This window comes from Felis catus, chromosome X (assembly GCF_018350175.1).
Source record: "Felis catus isolate Fca126 chromosome X, F.catus_Fca126_mat1.0, whole genome shotgun sequence".
Classification (NCBI taxonomy): Eukaryota; Metazoa; Chordata; class Mammalia; order Carnivora; family Felidae; genus Felis; species Felis catus.
In genome coordinates this window covers 93,941,003-93,963,542 of record NC_058386.1, presented here as the reverse complement: position 1 = coordinate 93,963,542, position 22,540 = coordinate 93,941,003, and the positions used below count along the sequence as shown (strand labels likewise).

The 22,540-nt window shown below is 38.2% G+C and overlaps 1 protein-coding gene across 3 annotated transcripts in view; it reads left to right on the top strand.

Moving 5' to 3' along the window:
- Positions 1-22,540, top strand: part of LRCH2 (leucine rich repeats and calponin homology domain containing 2) — a 100,506-nt gene that overhangs the window by 21,853 nt on the left and 56,113 nt on the right. For all 3 annotated transcript variants that reach the window (XM_023248878.2, XM_019824197.3, XM_004000812.5), the window contains exons 2-5: positions 10,026-10,170; positions 14,379-14,505; positions 19,325-19,430; positions 19,514-19,650. In XM_023248878.2, coding sequence (XP_023104646.1) covers positions 10,026-10,170; positions 14,379-14,505; positions 19,325-19,430; positions 19,514-19,650 — 515 coding nt within the window. The remainder of the gene's footprint in view (positions 1-10,025; positions 10,171-14,378; positions 14,506-19,324; positions 19,431-19,513; positions 19,651-22,540) is intronic.

Genomic DNA, 22,540 nt, shown 5'->3' with positions numbered 1-22,540 from the left:
ACTTTCCTGGTAATTTAATAAATTATGATGTTTAGTAGAGTCAGTATAACATGACTCAGCGTCATGTTTAGATGATAACGTGTGATAGATGCTTTGTAGGAGGTTGTGGTAGCAGGACCAAGTTGTGTCCCATCAAAAGAGAAGATTATGTATAATACCAGCTTACCAAGCCTGTAACTGTCTGCACATACCATTTTAATGAGTGGGATGTATATGGTTAGAATTCAGTTTACCTTGTGTAGTCAGTCGAATACCTTTAAAATAGTATAATGTTGTGTTTTTCTTATAACAGAAACATTTATTTATTGTAGAAAACCTGGAAAATAAAAGCATAGGGAAGAAAATACAAAATACTCCGCATTCCACCAACCTTGAATAAATATTAACATTTTGGTATATTTACTTCATACTCCCACACTCCCTACCTTTATATGTGTATGAAAGAGTGTATAAAAGGTACTTTCTAAAAATGTACCTTTTTAAAGGAAACGGTTCATACTGTGTATACAGCTTGATATTTAAAATGCTCTAGTTATTTTGTGAGTATTCTTATTTTCGTATTAAGGAATTAATTTAAATTTAATTAAATTTAATTAAAATTAAATTAATTAAATTAAATTTAATTAAAATTAAATTTTTAAAGGCTGCAAGATCTTCTACTTTAAGTATATACCATATTTTACTTAGCCTTTACCTACTGTTGGACATTTAAGTTGTTTCTAATTTTCTACTGTTTTAAATAATCCTTAAATGTACATAATTTCCTTTTTTTTAATTAAAAGGTTTTTTTAAGTTTATTTATTTTGAGAGAGTGCAGGGGAGGGGCAGAGAGAGAGGGGGACAGAGGATCCAAAGTGGGCTCTGTGCTGACCACAGACGGCCCCATGCAGGCTCGAACTCAAGAAGTGTGAGATCATGACCTGATCCGAAGTTGGATGCTTAACCGACTGAGCCACTCAGGTGCTGCCAATGTACATAATTTCTTATGTATCTTTATTTGGTTTCAAAAATTGCTAGAGGTTGATTTCTTGGATCAATGGGTATGAACATTTTTCGGGACCTTGATTCATATTGTCAAATTGCCTTCTAGACAGGTTATCTCATTTTGAAATCCCATCAGTGGTGTATGGAAATGCCTTGCCAATACTGAGCGATACCTTTAAAAACCTTTAAATTTGATGAGTGAGTTATGGTGTCTTATTCTTTGCATTTCTTTTGATTGACAGTGAGGTTGAACATATTTTCATGGGCATCTTGGTCATTGATAATTATTCATTTTTGATTCTGTTTATGTCTTTGGCCCAGGTTTTACCTATGAGCTATTGGGATGTGTGTATACATATATATATATATATACACACACACACACACACACATATATATATATATATATACACACACACACATATGTGTGTGTGTGTATATATATATATATATATGTATTGCTTTTTTTTTACTTCAGTTTTCCTTTCTTGTTATGTCACTAAATCTAAAAATCTTTTCATTTTTGAATTATTCCCTTATTTAATGCTTTGCAAGTCCTTCCCCATTGTAATAGTGACTGTTCACTACAGTGTTTTTCTGGGTTTTTTTTTCTGGTTCATTTTTATCTTTTTCCTCCATCTGGAATTTATTTTAGTAAAAGTTATATGATGAGGCTATAACATTTGTCTTTTGAAAATAAAGGTTTTCCAAGAACCATTTAATAAATAATACCGCATAGATTCATAATGCCAAATGTACAGTAGAATAAGTCTTCATAAGGTTTGAAGTATAGTGTCATTTTTAAACATTACTTTGATGTTGGAGTGTCATTGCACGGTTAATTAGTCGTTAATTCTTGGCGAAACTAAAACACTTCGCAGGATTTCCTACAGATAACTGCATGGAGCTGCCCCCTCTTTTTTTTTTTTTTTTTTTTTAAATAAAGTCTCATACTTCCACGTGGCCTAATAGTTGTATGACTCACAGTCCTTTTCTCACTGAGCATGCATGTAATCTACCCTCTGGTTAGCAGCTGTGGTTTCTCCTTGTAGCATCTGTTTTTGTTTGCACCCTTACTTCTCAAAGTGCCTGTGCTCCAAAAGAGCTTTCCAGTGTTGGTTGCTGTAGGCCAGTGAGGTCTGCCTGTTATTGTTTCTCATAATTGTTGGCTTTAAAGCATTTTTTCTTCATTTTTTTTCACATATCTACTTGACCCCCCTTTTTTTTTTTCTCTCCACTGTACTTACGGTTAGCAATTTAACTCACCACGGAGCTTAGAAATTCTGTTACCCATACGTCTTACTCATTCAACAAGGCTTCAGAGTTTTAGATGGACTTTCCATTATCTTGTCCCGAATGACAGCCCAACACCCTTCTAGGGAATACTGAATCAAGAAATCACCTGTCTTTGCAGAGGGCATCTGTTGAAAGCAGATGCCAGAGCCACGGGGTTGTCATTTCCCATCAGGCTCCAACATCAGAGTCTCTGATACTTCAAAGACACTCTCCATTCTTGCATCAACAGACAGCTGTGATGCCTCCTGGTTTCTTGTTGCTTTTGTTTTTGGTCCTGACATTTCTTCTAGATGGAAAAATAGGTAAGGAAGCATTCATATTTGAGAGCATATTAATGAGATTTTACATACTGTAACTGCTTACATTTGAGTAATATCAGTTACCAAAGGGCACAGAAAATTTAATTTTAAAATTTTCATGTTAGGATACATGCTTTTGGGTTGGCTGATTTTTATCCACACCCTAAAGACATAGAATTCTGGTACATATTTTCCATGTCATAAGAACTGAATATAATGATCAATTTCTATCATTTTATTTTGTATCTTTATTAGCATATATATATATATAGATAGATATATATATATATCTATCTATATATCACTAGGTGCAAGTTGGTAATTTTCCCTTCATTTCTATTGTTTCTTGGGATTTTAGGTTTTTCATAGAAGATTCACTCCTTTCCAATATCTCTGAGTGAGTGAGGAATAGTAAATAAGTGACTTTGGCAATGTTTTATAGGTAGTAATCAGTAGAATCAGAATATTCGGATCCAGTTTAGTGCTCAGCTGCTAAATAGTGGCTACCTTTCCCTTTTCATGCTGTCAGTCTTTGTGTGAACTTTGAGATATACTCCACGAATGATATAGTACTGGTCTCACCACAACAGCTTTATAAAAATTACAATTTTAGTAGAACTAAGTGGGTGTGATTCTTTTTGTATAGCTTCTTTCAGTGAGTTGTTATTATCAAAGTAGATTATATTTGGTGCTAGAGTGAAACAATAATTGGGATTACTTAGGGTTGGTGTCTGATTGGGCTTTTTACCTACCTTAACACCTAGTGCCTAATTCATAGTGCTTCAGAGAATTTTGTTTGAATAAATGAGTCCAGTCAGAATGCTGCCCAGGAAATAAAGAGAATGGGGCTTAGAAGGTGAGGATCAGGATTTGCCTGCCTCTATCACAGACAGTAAGTGCAGGACGACAGCGAACTTGAGAATTAAGGTAATTGTTTTACCTTGTATAGTCTCTGTGGTGAGGCTGCAACTTCAAATCCCTGCTTGATAAGGAATGTACGTGGTACTATTGGGAGATAATTTTCCATGGGCTTCATGTTTCTGCACAGCTTGTGAGTGAGGCACTAACTGCTCTCTGTTCAGGACTGTCTTTTGGAAAAATGAGATAGTTTCTCTCTGCAGAGCAAAGGACAGTTGTGCTTAATGTCTACTATGAAGATAATGCCTCCCTTTGAACAAAGTGCATGCATGCTTACTGTCTATTATAAAAGATTTGGTTCTCCCAGCTCAGAGTTCCTCTCCTATAACACGATATACTATGTGGGTAAGCATTCATCTGTACTTCTCTGTGTTGCCCTGGTGGGATTTGGGAGGCAAGGAGAACTGATAAAAATATGCTGCTTCTGCCACCTGTGAGTAATAAAGTCCTTTGTCTCACAGGAACCTCCTACCTTCATCCAGCATCCATACAACTATGTTAGGCTAACTCGTTGGCTTGCAAGTAGGATAAAGTCTCAGATTCTTCAGAGTTTTTGACAGGTACTCAGCTGACTGGTTTTGCCTATATAAGATGTTACTTACCTTTTGAAGAAACTTGTTTCATTTTCTTTAATCCTTGTTCATTGGATTGGTTAAAAATACTGAAAAATTAGTAGAGTCCACTCTTCAAGGAGCCAAGAAAGCTATGTGTTGGCTCAGACCAAACACTTCTGAATTGGTAAATTAGGAACAGCTGAGAGCTTTATAAAGGTGTTCATTATTTTCTTAATTAAAAATTGGACTTGAACTAAGATTTACATACTGCTTCCTATTGCAAGAAGTAACCTAACCTATGAATGTGGCTAGGAGATTGAGAATTTCTCTGACCCTGCTTTCTGATTCCAGTGGAACAGAATATTTGAAATCTGGGACATGAGGTCATAATAGTGTGTTGAAGGAGTGGAAATCCACACATAGAATGTGGGCTTTGAAGTCCCATCTGAGTTTGGAACCCTGGTGCTGTCGGTTATTACTAGTTTTTTAACATTGGGCATGACATTCAATCTGTTTTTGATTCATCCATATAATGTGGAATAATAGCTACCTTACAAGGCTGTTATGAGGATTAAACATAATTATGCAAGGCCTCTAGTATTCTGATCTAGCATATGCAGGGTGTGTGTGTGTCAGAGAGAGAGACAGAAACAGAGAGAGAGAGAGAGAGAGAGAGAGAGAGAGAGAAATAGTCACCCCAGTTCCACTTAGGTTATTGTTGGTGTGAATTTTGAGTTCTCATTTCAAATTATTTCTCCACTTAATCCTCATGTTTCTTTAAAAAAATTTTTTTTTATTAAGTAAACTCTGCCCCCAACGTGGGGCTCAAACCTATGACTCCCGAGATCAAGAGTCACATGCTCTGCTGACCGAGCCAGCCAGGTGCCCTCCTCATGTTTCTTTAAGCAGAAAATTCTATGATGATATCTCTGTTAATGATGAGGGTGTGTTCCAACAACATGCTTCATTATTAGATATTTTTCCAGAGGTAGAAATGTGTCAGATTTTCAGATACTATCTAGGATTCTTTTAATAAGAGGGGCTATAGTAATCTATATTATTAAATATCACCTAAAGAAGACTCACGCATCTTCGTTTGAATTTCAACAATTTGTGACAAAAACCGTACACTCTTTTGTACACGGAATAAGATCAAACTATAATTAGTATAATTACTATGGTATAATAGTATAATTTCTGAAAGCCGTTTTCTATACCTTGGCAGGAATGCCAGCCGGTGGGCCAGGAATGGCACTGGCTGGCATATGGACCCATCTGTGGCTCTTGTGGCTGCAGCCTGGGGGACAGCAAACAGATTTCCATTCCATCTGACTCCTTTCCTTCCTTCCCCTGGCTTCCTTGACCTCTGAAGCCCAAGAGTGATACAGGACATAATTTAGAGCAGATTATGTAAAATGACCTATTAACATCTCTAAAAGGCTCCTCGCAGTTTTACCGGGAGAGGTTTGAAGGAAGGCAGGAAACAGTACACAGCAGTCTGTCTGCTGTTGAGTTGTTGCCAGTACTGCTTGGTAACGATTTATGATTAACACCAAGACAAAAGAAAAATAATTCAGTGGTTATAAAGGTGCTTATCTCCAAGGACACTAATTAACTGAGATATCACCTTCCTGCTTCAGGAAGAAAAAATGTGCAGCTATTTCATTTAAAAAAGAAAAATTGCAGGCATTCTCTCATTACTTCTGATAAACTATTTTGATGAGGAGTGTGTTAGTTTCCTGTGTCTGCTGTAACAAATTACCACAAACTTGGTGGTTTAAAACGGCAGAAGCTTATTATTTATTTTTTTTACAGTTCTGGAGGCCAGAATAGGAAGTGAGTCTTATGGGGCTAAAATCAAGATTTCAGCAGTGCTGTTCGCCCTCCAGAGGCTCGACAGGAGAATTCTTTCCTTGCCTCTTGCAGCTTCTGGCGGCTGCTGGCATTCTTTGGCTGCATCGCTCCAATTCTCTCTCCATCTTCACACGGCTTTCTCCTCTTATGTGTGTGTCCAACCTCCCCGTGCCTTCCTCCTATCAGGATGCCTGTGGGGGAAGTTAGGGCCCACCTGGACAATCCAGGTTAGTCTCCTCAGTGCAAGACTCTTAATTATATCTGCACGATGTTACCGCGTAAGCGTTCACAGCAATTAGGGCCTGGTGTCTCGGAGGGCCACCGTTCAACTCACTTCAGGAAGATACGGAACGAATTTTAGTTTTCTTTTGTGTGTGTGGGGGGGAAAGCAGGAACATCTTTATAATTATCTTTTCTCAAGTCCCGTTTACCCCCAAAGAAGGCAGGCTTTAAGGCTGTTGTGAGATGAACGTCCCCATAAGGAATAAATTAACACTTTGTTTTCTCATCTTTGGATGGAACCGTATTAAATACGATACCAATTCTGCATGTGTTTCTTGAGTATGTTCGTCACCAGTCATGTTAGTCTAGGTGCCCAACTGTACGTGTTAATTAAATGATTTTGAATGTTGTAAAAATTCCTTTATGTTTTCATTGTACGTCGCAAGATGAAAAATTTAGAAGTTAGAATTTTATCCATTGTGTCTATCTAAAAGTCCATTTGTACTTTTTTGAAGGAAAATGTGAGCTGCTGTTAGTGTGTGATCTTTCAAGAAATTGAGATACAGATTGTTTTGTGTTATTCCCTATCTTTCTTTCCTTGGTCGTATTTTTTTTCTTTTGACATTGTTATTCTGTTTACCGAATTCCTAGAAAGGATGTTTATAGAGATTTAAAATCTGAAAAACCCTAGAACAAGATATTCTTAATTAAGGGCTTGATAATGGCTTGAGTTTTAATTTTGAGTTTATTATGCTTTGATTTCACTCAATTAAATTAGAATAATTAATTGTAATTTTAAGTGGTGTTTACTAAGCAAGTATATTAGCTCATCCAGAAAATAGGTTATTATTGCAAATTTAATTAAATTCCCTAAGGGAACTCTCAATATTACTTGGTAATTTAAATAATCTTTTTTTTTTTAGAGGGGAAAGAACATAAAGCCTCACACAATAATATGTAACTTATTAAAATAATGTGTTCATAGTATTTAAATTATTTTATTAAAATCATTGTTTTTATTAATACTGATATTTTGGCTTTTTTATATTGTCAGGAAATAAATGTACACTCATTTTGTTTCTCTTGTGTTTGGGGCTACAGTTACGCATCAGACCAACAGTTAGCTTGTCTGCTGATAAAGCAAATCAAGAATAGGATTATGATTGCTTCTACCTTGGAGCTGAACAAAGAGTAATTTTGATATTTTTTTCCCGTCACTTTTTAGAGCACTCTTTCTCTTGACCATTATTTTTAGTCTTCTCTGCTTGCTTTCCCCCCCTCTACTCAGCTTGTAAATATTGGCTATCCTGATGGCCCATTCTTGAGCTTTTTCCATCTCCATACTCTGATGTTTGGTGATGTCTTCCATTTCTATGATTTTATAGTACTGACCACGTTCCCACCACTTTCAGTTTTATATATCCATCCCAGACCTCATTTCTGAGATCTATAATCATCTGACTAACTCCTCCATTGGCTCTCTTTCAGATATCTCACATTATACAAATATGAAATAGAATCTTCGATTCTAACCTCTGCCTCAAAAAACAAAATAAAACTTCCACCAGCAGAAAACCAAAAATCCTGTTCTACCCCCACCTCTTTTATTAAGTAGCATCATTTTTAGTTGCTTAGGTCAGAGTCCTGGATGCCATCCTTGATTCTTGCCTCTTATGTATCCCGCAAAGACAATCACTTGCCCAATCCCTGTTAAGTACTAATGCCAAGATATATTTCAAATTCTACCTAATTTTCTTACCCTTATTCTTGCAATCTTAATTGAAGCTTCCATCATCTAGCTCTAGGACCACTGTATTATTTGTGGGTATATAATACTTATACAGAATAATGAACTAGGCAAAGTTTGTTTTTAGGATTTAAAATTAATTGTAAACAGTAATTTTCAACTCCTGGGATTCTGAAGTTACAAGAGCAAGAGGTAGAACCCTAAATGTAAAAGAAACATCCTAAACTAAAGAAATAATGAATTCATTTGTCCTCCATGATGCTTGGGTATCCAGAGGAAGTAAGCCAGGATATTGAGAAACTTCTGTTTCAAGTTCAGATTTTGGTTTCTAGTAATTCCGTCTATCCTTTTATTTAGTCATTCAGAGTCTTACGGTTGTAGGAAGAAGTTTCCAAATTAATCCTCAAATAATCATAACTAATGTTTTCTTTTGCCTATTATAAAATTTTACATTAGGTGAGTACGTGTTTATACACACACAAACATATATTAATACATGTATATTAATATTCCAAATAGGAATCTACTGTATTGCTAAGTAAATGGGTCTCATTCTTCAGAGTGAGGAAGTTGAGCATTGATAGGAGGCTGTTCTTCTCATGAGGGCAGATCGCATGCCAAATGATACCTGGTGGGTGAAGGTACACTATCGATGTTCTCCCTGACACAGATAAATAATATTCTTATGTTTTTAACCAAATAAGTATAATGAATTAATGTAAGCAAAGTGAACTTCTCTGATGAGGTAGCAGTGGTTCTCAACACGTGTAGGGGGGTTTGAACCCCAGGGGACATTTTTTGGCTGCCATGATTAGATGGTATTAATGGCATCTTATGGATCGATGGCAGGGATGCTGCTAAATATCCTATAACACCCAGGATAGCCTCACACAACAAATCGTCATGCCCCCTAAAAGGTCAGTAGTGCTTCACTTAAGAAATGCTTTTAGGGTATTTTTTTCAACCTGCCACATGATGTCCTAAGTTTTTTTCAAAATGCCATTTAACAAACCTTTAAAGGAGGTGTAATGGTTATAATAATTCCACGATTTTATTTTTGTGAAAATTGAAATGAATGGAAGTATGTTTGTGTGTATGGGGAATAATTTAGGAGAGGAAGGAATCAAGAATGAATACCAGGTGTCTGGCTTGTGCAACTCAACAGGAGGATGTTGGTGACATTACCTGAGATAAGAGAAACAGATGTGAGGAAGAAGATCTTCAGTTCGGATTTTTACAGAATCTGTACAGATTTTGTAGAATTTGAGGTGCTTGAGAGTTATCAAGAGAAGTTCTGACGATCAGAACATAGGTGTTGAGACAGAGCTTTAATTTGAAACTTGTCGGTATATAAAGATATTTTGGCCCTGGGACTGGGTGGAATCATCCGCTAAAGTGTATATCTTAAGATGGAGAGAATATCTTGTCACAGCTCTTAGGAACATCGACGTTTACAATACAGGGGAAAATCTAGCAAGAGACTAATAAGTAGCCAGAGAGATGATAAGAAGTGATGCAGAAATGTAGGCTTCTAAGCCAAGAGACGGGAAATGTTTCCAGGTGGATGAGTCATTAGTGATATGGAGGCTGTTGGTGACCTTGATGAGCATGAAAGTGGAATAGAAACAAAATTACAGTGGGTTGAGAAATGCATGGTAAGTAAGAAATTTAGATGTGTTGTAGATTTATGTGAGTTTGGCTGTGAAGGAGGAAGAGGTGGAGGAGGATGTGGGATCAGGGGAGGACGTTTTGTGTTTTTGAAAGGATCGGAGAGAATTCTTCATTGGTATTTTAAAAGATAAATTTTAAAGCTATCAAAGCATATCAAATACAATTTGTTAATAAATAAGCTTTAAATGAGTATGTTTCTACATGGGTTTTTTTTTGCCTTTTTGGATAATATTTTATAATATTGTATGTATGTACGTATGTATGTGTGTGAGCTCTACACCCAACTGGGGCTTGAACTCACAATCTTGAGATCAAGAGTCGCATGCTGTACCGACTGAGCCAGCCAGGAGCCCCATATTTTATGATATTTTAAGTAGTTGCTTAGGTTCTAAGTGATTCAGCAAGTATGAAAATAATTCTGTTAATTGTTAATAGATACAGGTTTATGTTTGATACTCAAATATTACTTTTCTTTTTCAGATCTTTCGAGAAACCGTTTTACAGAAATTCCTTCTGATGTTTGGTTATTTGCACCTCTTGAAACATTAAATTTATATCATAATTGCATCAAAACCATTCCTGAAGCTATTAAAAACCTGCAGATGTTAACATACCTTAACATTAGGTAAGGAAACCTTTTTTTCTTTTTTTGTAGATTTTGTTTTTTATTACAGTTCTAACCCTTTCCAGTAACAAAGGATTGTGTTTGGTTTGGCTGTGTAACCCATATTTATTTCAGCAGTGTCTTACTTATGTTTGTTACGTGTTCACATTACTTTATAGGTTTTTGGTCTTGTTCTTGAGAGTAGTGCTTCTCAACCTTTAACCTGCACAGGAGCCACCTGGGGATTAAAACATCTGATTATCTGCATATCTAGCGAGCCCCCTGGTAATGCCAATGCCTGCTGGTCCTTATCCCTTTGGGTAGCAAGGCTTTAGAGCAGAAGTATTTTTCTGAAACCATAGCACCACACTACAGATTTATTTATATGCATCCTCAGAGTGAAACATTATTATTATTATTATTATTATTTTTAAGTTTATTCTTTATTTTGAGAGAGAGAGAGAGCAAGCACAAGCAGGGGAGGGGCAGAGAGAGAGGGGGACAGAATCCCAAGCTCAAAGCCCGATGAGGGGCCTGAACTCACGAGCCATGAGATCATGACCTGAGCCGAAACCAAGAGTTGGGCACTTAACTGACTGAGCCACCCAGACGCCCCTTAAAGTGAACCATTATGAAGAAACAGTTCTTGAGCTCTGTTTTTCACACTCTTGTGAGTTCTTGTTGCCACTTTAAGGATGGATGGATTGGGATGGGAGCGTTGGAATGTTAGGAAGTAGATAACAGTTGATGTTAATAATGCTTACTGTGTGCCAGACATTACAAATATGTTATCCATGTTACATCATCTCCTCAGCAGCATTTTGAGAAAGGTACTATTATTATCCTTGCATTACGGATGAGAAACTGAAGTGCAGAGGGAAACCGTATGCCCAAAGTCATGTGTATGTGTGTGTGTGTATGTGTACACATAACACACACACACACACACACACACACACACACACACACACAGCAAGTGATAGAGCCAAGATTCAGATCAAAGCAGTATGACTGTAGAACTCTCTTTCTTAGCTGTTACCCTCTATTTATACCAGTCACCATTCGATAAGTATAAGAAAAAGATTGTCCTGTCAAATGAGTGACATTGAATGGAAACTGGTATGTTGTGACTTATGCTTAAGATCATTTTCGGGGCGCCTTTGTGACATGTGTGGCTCTTGATCTCGGGGGTGTGGGCTTGAGCCCCATGTTGGGTGTAGACATTATTAAAAAAAATCAAATCTTCAAAAAAAGTAGAATCATTTTTTTGCGTTCCTTTTTTTTTTTAGTTGTAAGGGTCATTTCTTCCCCCTCCTTAACAAAATGACCTGTCTAAATTCCCATATAGGGAAGTGGGAAATACTAATACATATAAATAATAATGCTCCTTCCTCGCTGCGATGTATTAATCCTTCTGTGTGTCTCCCTCAGTGACGTCATCTAGCAGTACTTAACTATTTTAGCTGAAACTTTATACTTGAAAATGTGTGAGAGGATGGGGCGCCTGGGTGGCGCAGTCGGTTAAGCGTCCGACTTCAGCCAGGTCACGATCTCGCGGTCCGTGAGTTCGAGCCCCGCGTCGGGCTCTGGGCTGATGGCTCGGAGCCTGGAGCCTGTTTCCGATTCTGTGTCTCCCTCTCTCTCTGCCCCTCCCCGTTCATGCTCTGTCTCTCTCTGTCTCAAAAATAAATAAACGTTAAACAAAAAAAATAAATAAATAAAAAAAAAAGAAAATGTGTGAGAGGAAATTCCTTTCATAGATGTAGTCATTTGGGTTGCTCTTTTCTAATTCTCTAATATCTCCTTGGCCTGGCTTGGGGGAGAGGTTTGAGGCAAGTAAGGCCTTAGTTTAAGTTTTGTCTCTGTTTTTGTTTCAGTTTGCTCTTTTATGGAAAAAAGTAACTTGTCAAAAATTGAATTTCTATTTGAATAGAAATGTATGGTAATCTTAAAATAGTTTCACTAAAACTTTCTCTGATTCTTTGCTGTTTTGATCTCTAAAAGTCACCTCCCGATTTTTGTGTATAGTCACAAACAGTTTTGAACAAACTTTATTGAAATAACATTAGTCCTTGTTTCTGATTTCTTTTGTCTCTAAAACATGGCAAAAAAGTGAAGATTAATGACTTAGTAGCTGTGTATAAAGAAATTCGACTCTGGAGAAAGCTGACTGCTAACTCAATGAACCTTCTTAAAGGAGGAAAATAGGCTTTTTTTTTTTTTTTAAATAAGCTCTAGGCCCAGCGTGGGGCTTGAACTCACAACCCTGAGATCAAGAATCGCATGCTCTACCCACTGAGCCAGCCAGGTGCTCCCCCCCCCCCCAAATAGACCAATTTTTAACTTTTTTTGGTCTGGGGAAGGTTAGAATGAGTTTGTATGTGCTGTTATTTTCCTCACTTACTTTGTTTTTTATTTTGGTGAAAATACCTTGAGAAACTTGTAAGATGCTTTTTCAGCTCTCTCTTCCTGTGTGCTCTTCCCTTTTTTAGGAGAATTCTGTAGGAAGATCCTTGTGTGCTCCACAAGGGCACCTTCCCAAGGATTCTATTTGATCCTGAAAGCGTCAAGAATTGTAACAAGCTCCTGGCATATTTGACATTCCAGCAGCCTGGCCAGGATTGCTGGTCTAGGGGCATTGTCTATTTTTTTAAGTCTGTTCCTTGTGATTAAAGCCAATCTAGTATTTCTGGATGTCCTCTGCAGGCATAACATGGGGAGGGAGAGGTCCTGATGTTCTTCCTTGGGCTGCCACTGGGTTTTTGTTGCTGTGTACGTTCCGCACAATGCTAGGTACAGGTCTATCACTGCCACTTTGAAAAACAGGAAAAATAATAGCTTATTTTTATGAATACTTGTTAGTGTGTAAATGTAATGGTATACTTTATATTTTTTTAGTAGGGGGATTGTCTTAGTCTGTTTGGGCTGCTCTGACGGGATGCCATGTACTGGGTGCCTTGTAAACAACAGAAACTTATTTTTCACATTTCTGGAGGCGGGAAGTCCAAGGTCAAGGCACCGGCAGATTTGGTGTCTGGTGAGGACCTGCTTCCTGATTTCATAAACGGCCGTCGTCTAGCTGTCCCCACTTGGCAGAGGGAGCAAGGGAGCTCTCTGAGGTATTTTTTTTATAAGGGCACTAAACCCGTTCATGGGGGCTCCACCTGTATGACCCGATCACCTCCCAAAGGCCCTACTTCCAGAGGCCATTACATGAGGGATTAGGTTTCAACATTATAATTTTGTGGGGAACACAAACATTGAATCTATAGCAGGGATCATTTGGGTCAGTCTGCATTGGTATGTGAATTTGACCCACCGTATGTACGTTGAGGGGAAGGACCCCAGAGCCTTACTGCCCAGATTTGAATCCTGGCTCTCCTATTTCCCAGCTGTGTGACTTGGAGCAGTTTGCTTAATCTCTTTTTGACTGATTCTTCGTCTGTAAAATGGGCATCGTGATATTCTCTCTCTTCCTAAAGCAGGTTGTTGTGAGGGTTAGCGAAGTTAACTCATGGGAGGTACTCTGACCGTGGCCCGACACGTAGTATGTACTCAATAAATGCGAGTTGTTGCTGTATTTAGGTTAGTTGTTGCTAATGTTAGTTGTGCTATATCCACAGAGATAGGAATGTTCTGTCAGCTTTGATCCGAGATAAAGGTGTGGGTGGGCCCTTACACCATAAACTCATAAGAAAAGGGAATGGATTAGGGTTACTACATGTTTTTGAACATGTAGCCCCAGTCATTCTTTTATAAACGTTTTAACATGGTGGCATGTGCAAACTTATCCTTGGGACTTTTCCTTAGGTAAAGGTATGGAGGTATTGAATGCGGTGAAATGAGACCAGAGAACAAGGTTCTGGCATTTTCTGGCGCAGAAGAATGATTCTGGGTTTTGAGACCTGATGGCATGTAAGACAGTATCATAGGTGACAACACAGGCTTTGCAGTCTCTTGTGACTGGGCAAGTCACTTAACACAGTTGTAACCTTTGTTTTCTTATTTGTATAATAGAGAGAGTACTGCTAACCTGCCTTACGGGGTTAATGTGAGTATTAAAGGAGATACTACATTTAAGGCTTTTAGTATGATACAGAGTAAGCACTCATTAAATGATAGTTATTATTTGGTGAAGCTTTTTATTTACTTTTCAGGTGATTTGTTGTTTTTCAACAGAGCAGAAATTTCAGACATACCTCATAATGAGACTCTTTTATTCTTTTCAGTCGAAATCTTTTGTCAACATTGCCAAAATACCTATTTGACCTTCCCCTTAAAGTTTTGGTCGTCAGTAATAATAAACTGGTATCCATTCCAGAAGAAATTGGGAAGTTAAAAGACTTAATGGAATTGGTGAGTAAAACAGTTGTATTGATCGTGTATAATAATATATTGTGTGTAATATGCGTAACATGTATTTTGGAAGATTGCTTTTTATGGAATTTCAGTGTAATTTTTTTTTTAAAGAATAACTTGGTATGTGTCTGTGTTCACCGTAGTAAAATTTTGAGATCCCATTGCTTATGTCTGATTTTAGCTCACAGCCACATTAAGAGCCTGGCTGTTTCTCAGTCCTAGTGAGGTCAGAAGGTTTGCTTATAAGCTTTGAGAAATGCTTTTCAAACCAGTAAGCATTTGTCTGTGCATTTTGGGGGCAGTAAAGGTCTTCGACCGGGGCTGCTATGAAAGCCTCAGAGAAAGGGAATAAAGGAAGAGAGTGTAATGCCTGCAAAGTAGAATGAATAAAATAGCTCTCGCGCTTCTATATTCTCATGTGATTTTACAAAACTTTTGGGACCAAGATAGAAAGAGGCCATTGTGTACAACTGATTGTAGAAATAAAGGAATAAAGTAATTACCTTATACAGGACATTTTAGGTATTAAAGGACATTGAACTTTGAGAGAAACATAATTATCTCCTCAAAACATTGGCCCGTTTTCTCATCTTTCTGTTACTTTCTGGAGGGGCCAAGGGCACTTTGGCCTGCTTCTTTTGAGTTAAAAGCAATCCATCCAACAGATTTAAGAAAAGTTCTTTAGTCCCCCACCTCAACTGTCTAAATTTACAGTGGAAAGGAGAGCCTGTACCAGGATAGGCACTATTAACAGAGGTTCCTCTTTGCCTAAGAAAGTTATTTGAATAATCCAGCACACTTTGTTTTCCAAACATGTCCTCTCACCTTCCTGCTAATAATGCTCTTCCTCCTTTGTATCCCCAGACTCTTACCCCTCTCCTTAGCTCAGGATGTCATATAAGCCTCTTCTTGCCTGTCTTGGGAATTTCATGTTGGTGTGGATTCTCCGTACTTACGAAACGGGATTTCATTTTCTCCTGTTAATTTGTCTCATGTCAGTTTGATTCTTAGTCCGTCTAGAAGGACTTTGAAAGGCATTTCTTTCTCGCCAATGCTTCCACCTCACACAGTATAGCTTGCTGTTTATTTCTATTTTTTGTTCTGTCTGGAGTAATGCTTTCCTGATATACGGACATTTTAAAAGTATTCTTAAGTATTGGGGTGCCTTGGTGGCTCAGCTGGTTAAGCGTCTGACTCTTGATTTTGGCTCGGGTCATGATCTCACCGTTTGTGGGGTTGAGCCCCACTTCAGGCTCTGCGCTGACAGCACGGAGACTGCTTGGGATTCTCTCTCTCCCTCTCTCTCTCTCTCTGGCCCTCCCCCCCTCGTACTCTGTCTTGCCCTCTCTCTTTCTCTCTCTCAAAATAAGTAAACGGTAAAAAAAACGAAAGTATTCTTAAGTAGGACTTTATTATGTGTGGAGGGCCAAAAGTTTTTTTGAGGAACTTATCCATGATTCTTCAGGGGCAAATTAATGTGCAAATAGAATGCTATGAACAGACGTTTCAGGAACATCATCCTTTTATTTCTTTTATCCAGTAATGAATACCTGCATGTGCAATTATAACACAAGGAGACTGCCTTGAACTTAGTCCTGTTATGTTTTAGAACCATAGAATTTTAACCACTTGCTAGCATAGGAATCCCCAACACATCTAGTTGTACGTTTTCAGTGGTGGATAAATCTTGTGTGTGTGTGTCACCGAGGCATCCTTTATTCTCTTTTGCAAAACTCCTATTTGTTATCTTTATTATTTGGAACTAAAATACACGCCCCCTACCACTTTTATCCATTGGTCCTGGGACTACCATGTGAAAAAGTATAGATAATGACAACTTTTCTTCCCTTCAAGTATTTGTAATCTGTCATGTGTTTACTCTCCCATTTCACCAAACTCTAAGGCCTATTTTTCTGTAGTTTAAACATCTTTATTACTTTTACTCCTTTCTATATTTTCTGTATTTCTGTTCTTCATTACTTTTTATTTTTAGCTATTTAAAATTTTTTTTTTTAACATTTATATATTGTTGAGAGACCGAGCATGAGCAAGGGAGGGGCAGAGAGAGAGGGAGACACAGAATCTGAATCAGGCTCCAGGCTCCGAGCTGTCAGCACAGAGCCCGATGTGGGGCTCAAACCCATGAACCGTGAGATCATGACCTGAGCCGAAGTGGGACACTTAACCGACTGAGCCACCCAGGTGCCTCACTATTTTTAGCTATTTTTATCCTGAAAATGTTTCCCTTTATTAAGATCCCTTTTAACATTATACTCACAAATGAACAGAAGATTCTAGATGTGATTTAACAAATTCATAGTAAAAAGCGGACCAATATTTAGCTTGACCCAGACACTGTTAATATTTCTTTTAAGTGTATTTATTTTGAGGGAGAGAGAAAGAGAGAGTGTAGTGAGTGAGGGAGGGGCAGAGAGAGAGGGAGACAGAATCCCAGATAGGCTCCACGCTGTCAGCGCAGAGCCTGAGGTGAGGCTCGAACTCATGGACCTTGAGATCATGACCTGAACTGAAGTCAAGAATTGGACGGTTAACTGACTGAGCCACCCAGGTGCCCCTAGATATTTAATATTTCTAAAGATTTTATAAATATTATACTTTAAGATTCTGTGGCTGTGTAATTTCTTTTTCTTTTTTTTGTCATTTAGTTTTGGCCCTATGTTCTAAATTATATTACATGAGATGGTTTTGGGATAGATAAAATTTTAAGAATAGTTAGGATTTTTAGAATTATTCTAGTATTTTTAGTTATTAAATAGAATATTTTAAAGCTACTAAAGATTGTATTTTACTAGACACTATAAAAATATCATGCTTTTATTTAAATTCTTGAAATCAGTAACAGTGGATAGATAGCATTAAGATGGCTAATTGATAATGGTAAATCACGTAATGAATTTGTGGGTATTACCTATCATTGGAGTATTTCCCGTGACACCATTCCGCAAGAATGTGGTGGCCAACTATAGTGCGATTCTATAATTAGAAACCTAGGAAGTCTTCTCAGGTCTCCAATTCCCGCAGAGTATTTTGTAGAGTACCTATTGGTGAGTGGGTCAGTTTTTTGTGTTTGGGTTTATTTCTTCTGGGCGGCTATCAAATTTCAATGGATTTTTTTATATAGAACTCTCCAGTAATGGATACTTTTTGCAGGAAGCAATAGTATTAATTTAAAGGACGTTTTCTCCAAATTTGATTATCTTTCATTTGGATAATAGCCTATTCTCACCGTAGCAGCAAAGGTCCTGTCAAAATAGAAGTCAGATCATGTCATACCTCTGTTTATAAGTTTTTGGTTCCTGCCCACACCTCTCCGAGTAAAGGCCTAAGTTGTACCCCTCCCCCAGTTTAGTCTCCTGCTTGCCCGCTTTCTTCTAGTGACACTGAATTTCTTACTGTTTTTTGGTACAAGTCAGGCATGTTTTGCTCACGAGCCTTTTTACATTTATTGTTCCTTCTTTTTTTCCTTAAGTTCCTTCTTTTTTGCCTTTCTTATATATTGGCATGGCTCATACTTTCAGCTCTGACAAGACTGCTCAAATACCAGCTTCTCCATGAGACAATCTAAATTCAGCACTTAGAACCTGGTTTAGCAAATAGTATTTAATGAATAGATATTGTTGAATGAAGGTGCCTTAGGTATAGTTTGAAAGAAGTACGTAGGGTACATTTTTTCTTTTTTTTAAAGTTTATTTATTTATTTTGAAATACAGCGAGAGCACGAGCGTGTGAGCAGGGGAGGGGCAGAGAGAGAGAATCCCAAGCAGGCTCGGGTGCTGTCAGCACGGAGCCTGACTTGGGGCTTGATCTCACGAATCGTAAGATCATGACTTGAGCCAAAATCAGGAGTCAGGCACTTGACCAGCTGAGCCATCCAGGTGTTCCGGGATACATTTTTCCAATCGTCTTAGCTCTATTGGATTTTTCCCTACGTGGCTTCAGTATTCAGAATTTACCCTCTTGCCTTTTTAATTTTTGATAAAACTGAATATATGTGCCACTCTGTTCCCTTCAAGCTAATATCATTTCCAGTGAAAGCTGGAAATTGGAAGAAGTTGCAGAAGAATGTGAATTTCATTTGCCGTGTGTCTGGAATGATTGCTGTATGAGCTCACGCTGCAGATTTTTCTTTGAGGGGAGAAGGGAGGAGAGCACAGTTACTTTCAGCTGTCTCCTGTTATGGGAAAGTGGTGTCATTTACCTTTAAATCAGGAACTTGCATTTTAGTTTAACCTTGAGACATTTCTGATTCAGATCTCCTGGAAAGTCTTTGCGTTATGATGTGAGCCGCAAGATTTTGGGCTTGTAACCCCTCATATTTTGTGTCCCGTTGAGAAAGAGGTTTAAATTGATTCTGACCATAGCCTTTGGTTCTCCAGCTCACGTCTGTAAATCCTTGACTTTCTCAGCTTCTGTCCAACAGAGCAATTCAAAACTACCATAATTGACAGATTATCAAAGTGATTGATCGTTGTTTTTTATTTTACCTCTGAATGAGGAGTGCCTGGATTATCCTTACTTCTGGTTTTGGCTGGTGAGAGTAGTCTTCAGCTGCGATTTTCAAAAGGCTGAATTATGTAGTCCTAAGTTATTATTCACAGTTTTGCACGGAAAAATTTAACTGTGCCACCTTGACTTTATGATGAAACATTAATAGAAATCTGCCAGATAATCCATTTTCAGAGAAACGACATTTGAGGTAGCTTTTGCTATTAGCCATGTGCTTTAATTTGAAACTGGAAATACGTCTGTATTTCTCAGTTAGTTTGTTATCATTTTATTTTCTTATTTTCCTTAGGATATCAGCTGCAATGAGATTCAGGTCCTTCCCCAACAAATGGGAAAATTACATTCACTTAGAGAGCTCAATATCAGAAGAAATAATCTTCACGTGTTGCCAGATGGTAAGATGCTCAATCTTTTTACTGAAATGAACAAGAGAGCAACTATATGCAATTTAATTTAATGATTTTTCATTTCTGAACAGAATTAGGAGATCTTCCCTTAGTCAAGCTGGATTTCTCCTGTAATAAAGTGACCGAAATTCCAGTTTGTTACAGGAAGCTGCATCATTTGCAAGTAATGATTTTGGATAATAATCCATTGCAAGTACCACCAGCACAGGTTTGTAATAAAAATACAGTACGTGTTCCTTCTATTTTTCTTCATAATTATCCATCAGATTGCTAAATCAGAAAGCATCAGAATTAGGAGTCAATTCGTTGTTGAGGCCTTCTTGGCCAAAGGAGTTTTTCTGCGAAGTGACTTTTTCACTTTGGTAGGAGTTTTAGTTTCGCTTCTGGAGCACAGAATTTAGAATGCCCAGATGCGTAATTCTGTTTGTCAGCGTTCCTTTAAAAACATAGACTGTGGAGGGTCTCTGCCTCTATCCTACTCGGGTATGTATCTACTTGACTTTTTGTTGTATGATTGATCGGAACGCATTCTCAACACCGATAGATGGAATCCTAACAGAAAGAACAAGATACAAGTGGAAAAGAATTAATTCAGCCTTTTAGTTTGAGGAGTCAATCCATATGGAATCTACTAAAATGACAGTAAAGGAATGTACCAAGATATAAACCCATAATAAGGCCAGAGAATGAGAGGGAAGAGGGCAGCAGGGGAGGGATGGCAACAGAATTTTGGAACATGGAAGACAGATGAAATAGTGGGAACTGGGGTCTTTCCTTACACTGGCACGAGAGGATCTGGCTGAGGAGGCACGTGGCAGTGAGATGCCAGCAGGCGCTCTGCTCCAGAAGAAGGGTTGCCTTTTTCTTTCTACAAAGGTACATTCCACTCATTCCAAAGAGGATGCTTTTTCTAATTCAAATGAGGGCTGCCTGGTGTCCTGGTAGTAGCTGCCTTAGCAGCGCAGGGGAAAGCTGGAACTTGGGTCTGCTATGGGAGAGGGCAACACCAGAAGGTTGATTTACTTGCTGTGTTAGACCTGGGAATGGCTTGGTACTGGAGCAGAGCTGTAACTGAATAGAAGGATGAAAGACTGGAACTGTGAAAGTCTGTAGAATGTCTGAGGCAGTGCTGTCCAGCAGAACTTTGTCAGCTACAGGAATGTTCTGTGATTTGTGCTGTCCAGAATTGTTTTTAATGTTTATTTATTTTTGAGAGAGAGAGAGAGAGAGAGAGCGAGCGAGAGAGCGCTAGCGGGGAAGGGGCAGAGAGAGAGGGAGACAGAATCCAGAGAAGGCTCCAGGCTCTGAGCTGTCAGCACAGAGCCTGACGTGGGGCTCAAACTCATGAACCGTGAGATCATGACCTGAGCCAAAGCCAGACTCTTAACCGACTGAGCCACCCAGGCGCCCCCTAAGGAGCCTAAATTTAAATTTAATCTTATCTTGATTAATTTTAGATGAAATAGCTTCATGTGACTAGTGTGACTGCCATATTGGACACTACAGGTCTTAAGATTTACACCCTCGGGGGCGCCTGGGTGGCTCAGTCGGTTAAGCGGCCGACTTCGGCTCAGGTCACGATCTCGCACTCTGTGAGTTCGAGCCCCGCATCGGACTCTGTGCTGACAGCTCAGAGCCTGGAGCCTGTTTCAGATTCTGTGTCTCCCTCTCTCTCTGACCCTCCCCCGTTCATGCTCTGTCTCTCCCTGTCTCAAAAATAAATAAACGTTAAAAAAAAATAATAAAAAAAAAAGATTTACACCCTCGGATTCTTGCCCTTAGCTCTGTAGTCGCATGCCTAGCCCTCACTTGCCTTAGCAAAAGCCTGGGGTTTATTCTACGGCGTAGGTAGATTCTCTCAGATTCTCTTCCATAACTGAGCAGCCAAATGTGTATCACTCTTGGCCTCAGCAGAATATTTTCTTGTCATAATACTGTATTTCGATTTAATGAGAGATTGTGACATAGGAGTAATAATAGCAGAGATATTTCTAGTGCTTACTGTGTTCCAGGCACTATCGAAATGCTTTACATGCATTAAATTATTTGATTCTTACAGTAACCCTGTAAAATAGGTACTATTATATCTCATTTTATATATGAGGAAACAGAAGCATAGAAGTTACGGGACTTACTTATTCAATGCCACATAGCTAGCGTGGGTACAGCTGGTTCCAAAGCAAGGCAGTCTGACTGCAGGGTCTGTGCTCTAACCACTAGGCTATACTTCTGAAGGAGGAAATAAATTGATGGGGATTGAAGATGGGAGGATGGTATGGTGGCGGTGATGATATGTGATAGTGGTGGGCAGTGGTAATGTAAGAAATCTGAGTCCTCATTTTCCTTAGTAAGACCTCAATAAATAACATCTATAGCTAAGAAGTAAAACAGAACCATATTACTGATATATATATGAAGGTAAATAGCAGAAAACTGCTCGAAAGAGTTGGTATGTGGGGACTAAGTCTTGGAGATTGAAAGGAGTGAAATGGGGGAGTAATTTTTCGTTACCACTTTTGTAATTCTCTTTGATTTTAAATTATGTATGTGAATTACTGCAATAAAAAATTTACAGAAGAAAAGAATTCACCGGTATTTAATTTGGTAATGAAAGATGATTGTTTTTTGGTTTACACAGATAATGGGATATATTTTAATTGGTAATTATTTATATTCTAATAGCTCAGAGTTTTTCCTTTTAAATGAAGTTTTTCAGTGGTCAGGTCTTGTATCTGTTACAATTATCTAAGAAACATTCTTTATGCCTGGAATGATAATTACTGTTTCATGTACTTTTCTTACTGGTTTTTTTTGTTTGTTTGTTTCTTACTGTTTTCTTTGTTGATTAGTTTTTGCATGTTTGTAGGTTATGTAAGACCATCCATAAAACAAAGCATGGTTTTTAAGATTTCACTTTCTAAGTAATCTCTACACCCGATGTGGGGCTTGATCTCACAACCCCGAGATCAAGAGTCCCATGCTCCACCGACTGAGCCAGCCAGTCCTTCCAAAACATTTTTGAATAAGTTATAAAAAACTGTTTTTATTTTTTATTTGTCTTCATTTTTTAAAGTGTGTGTGTGTGTGTGTGTGTGTGT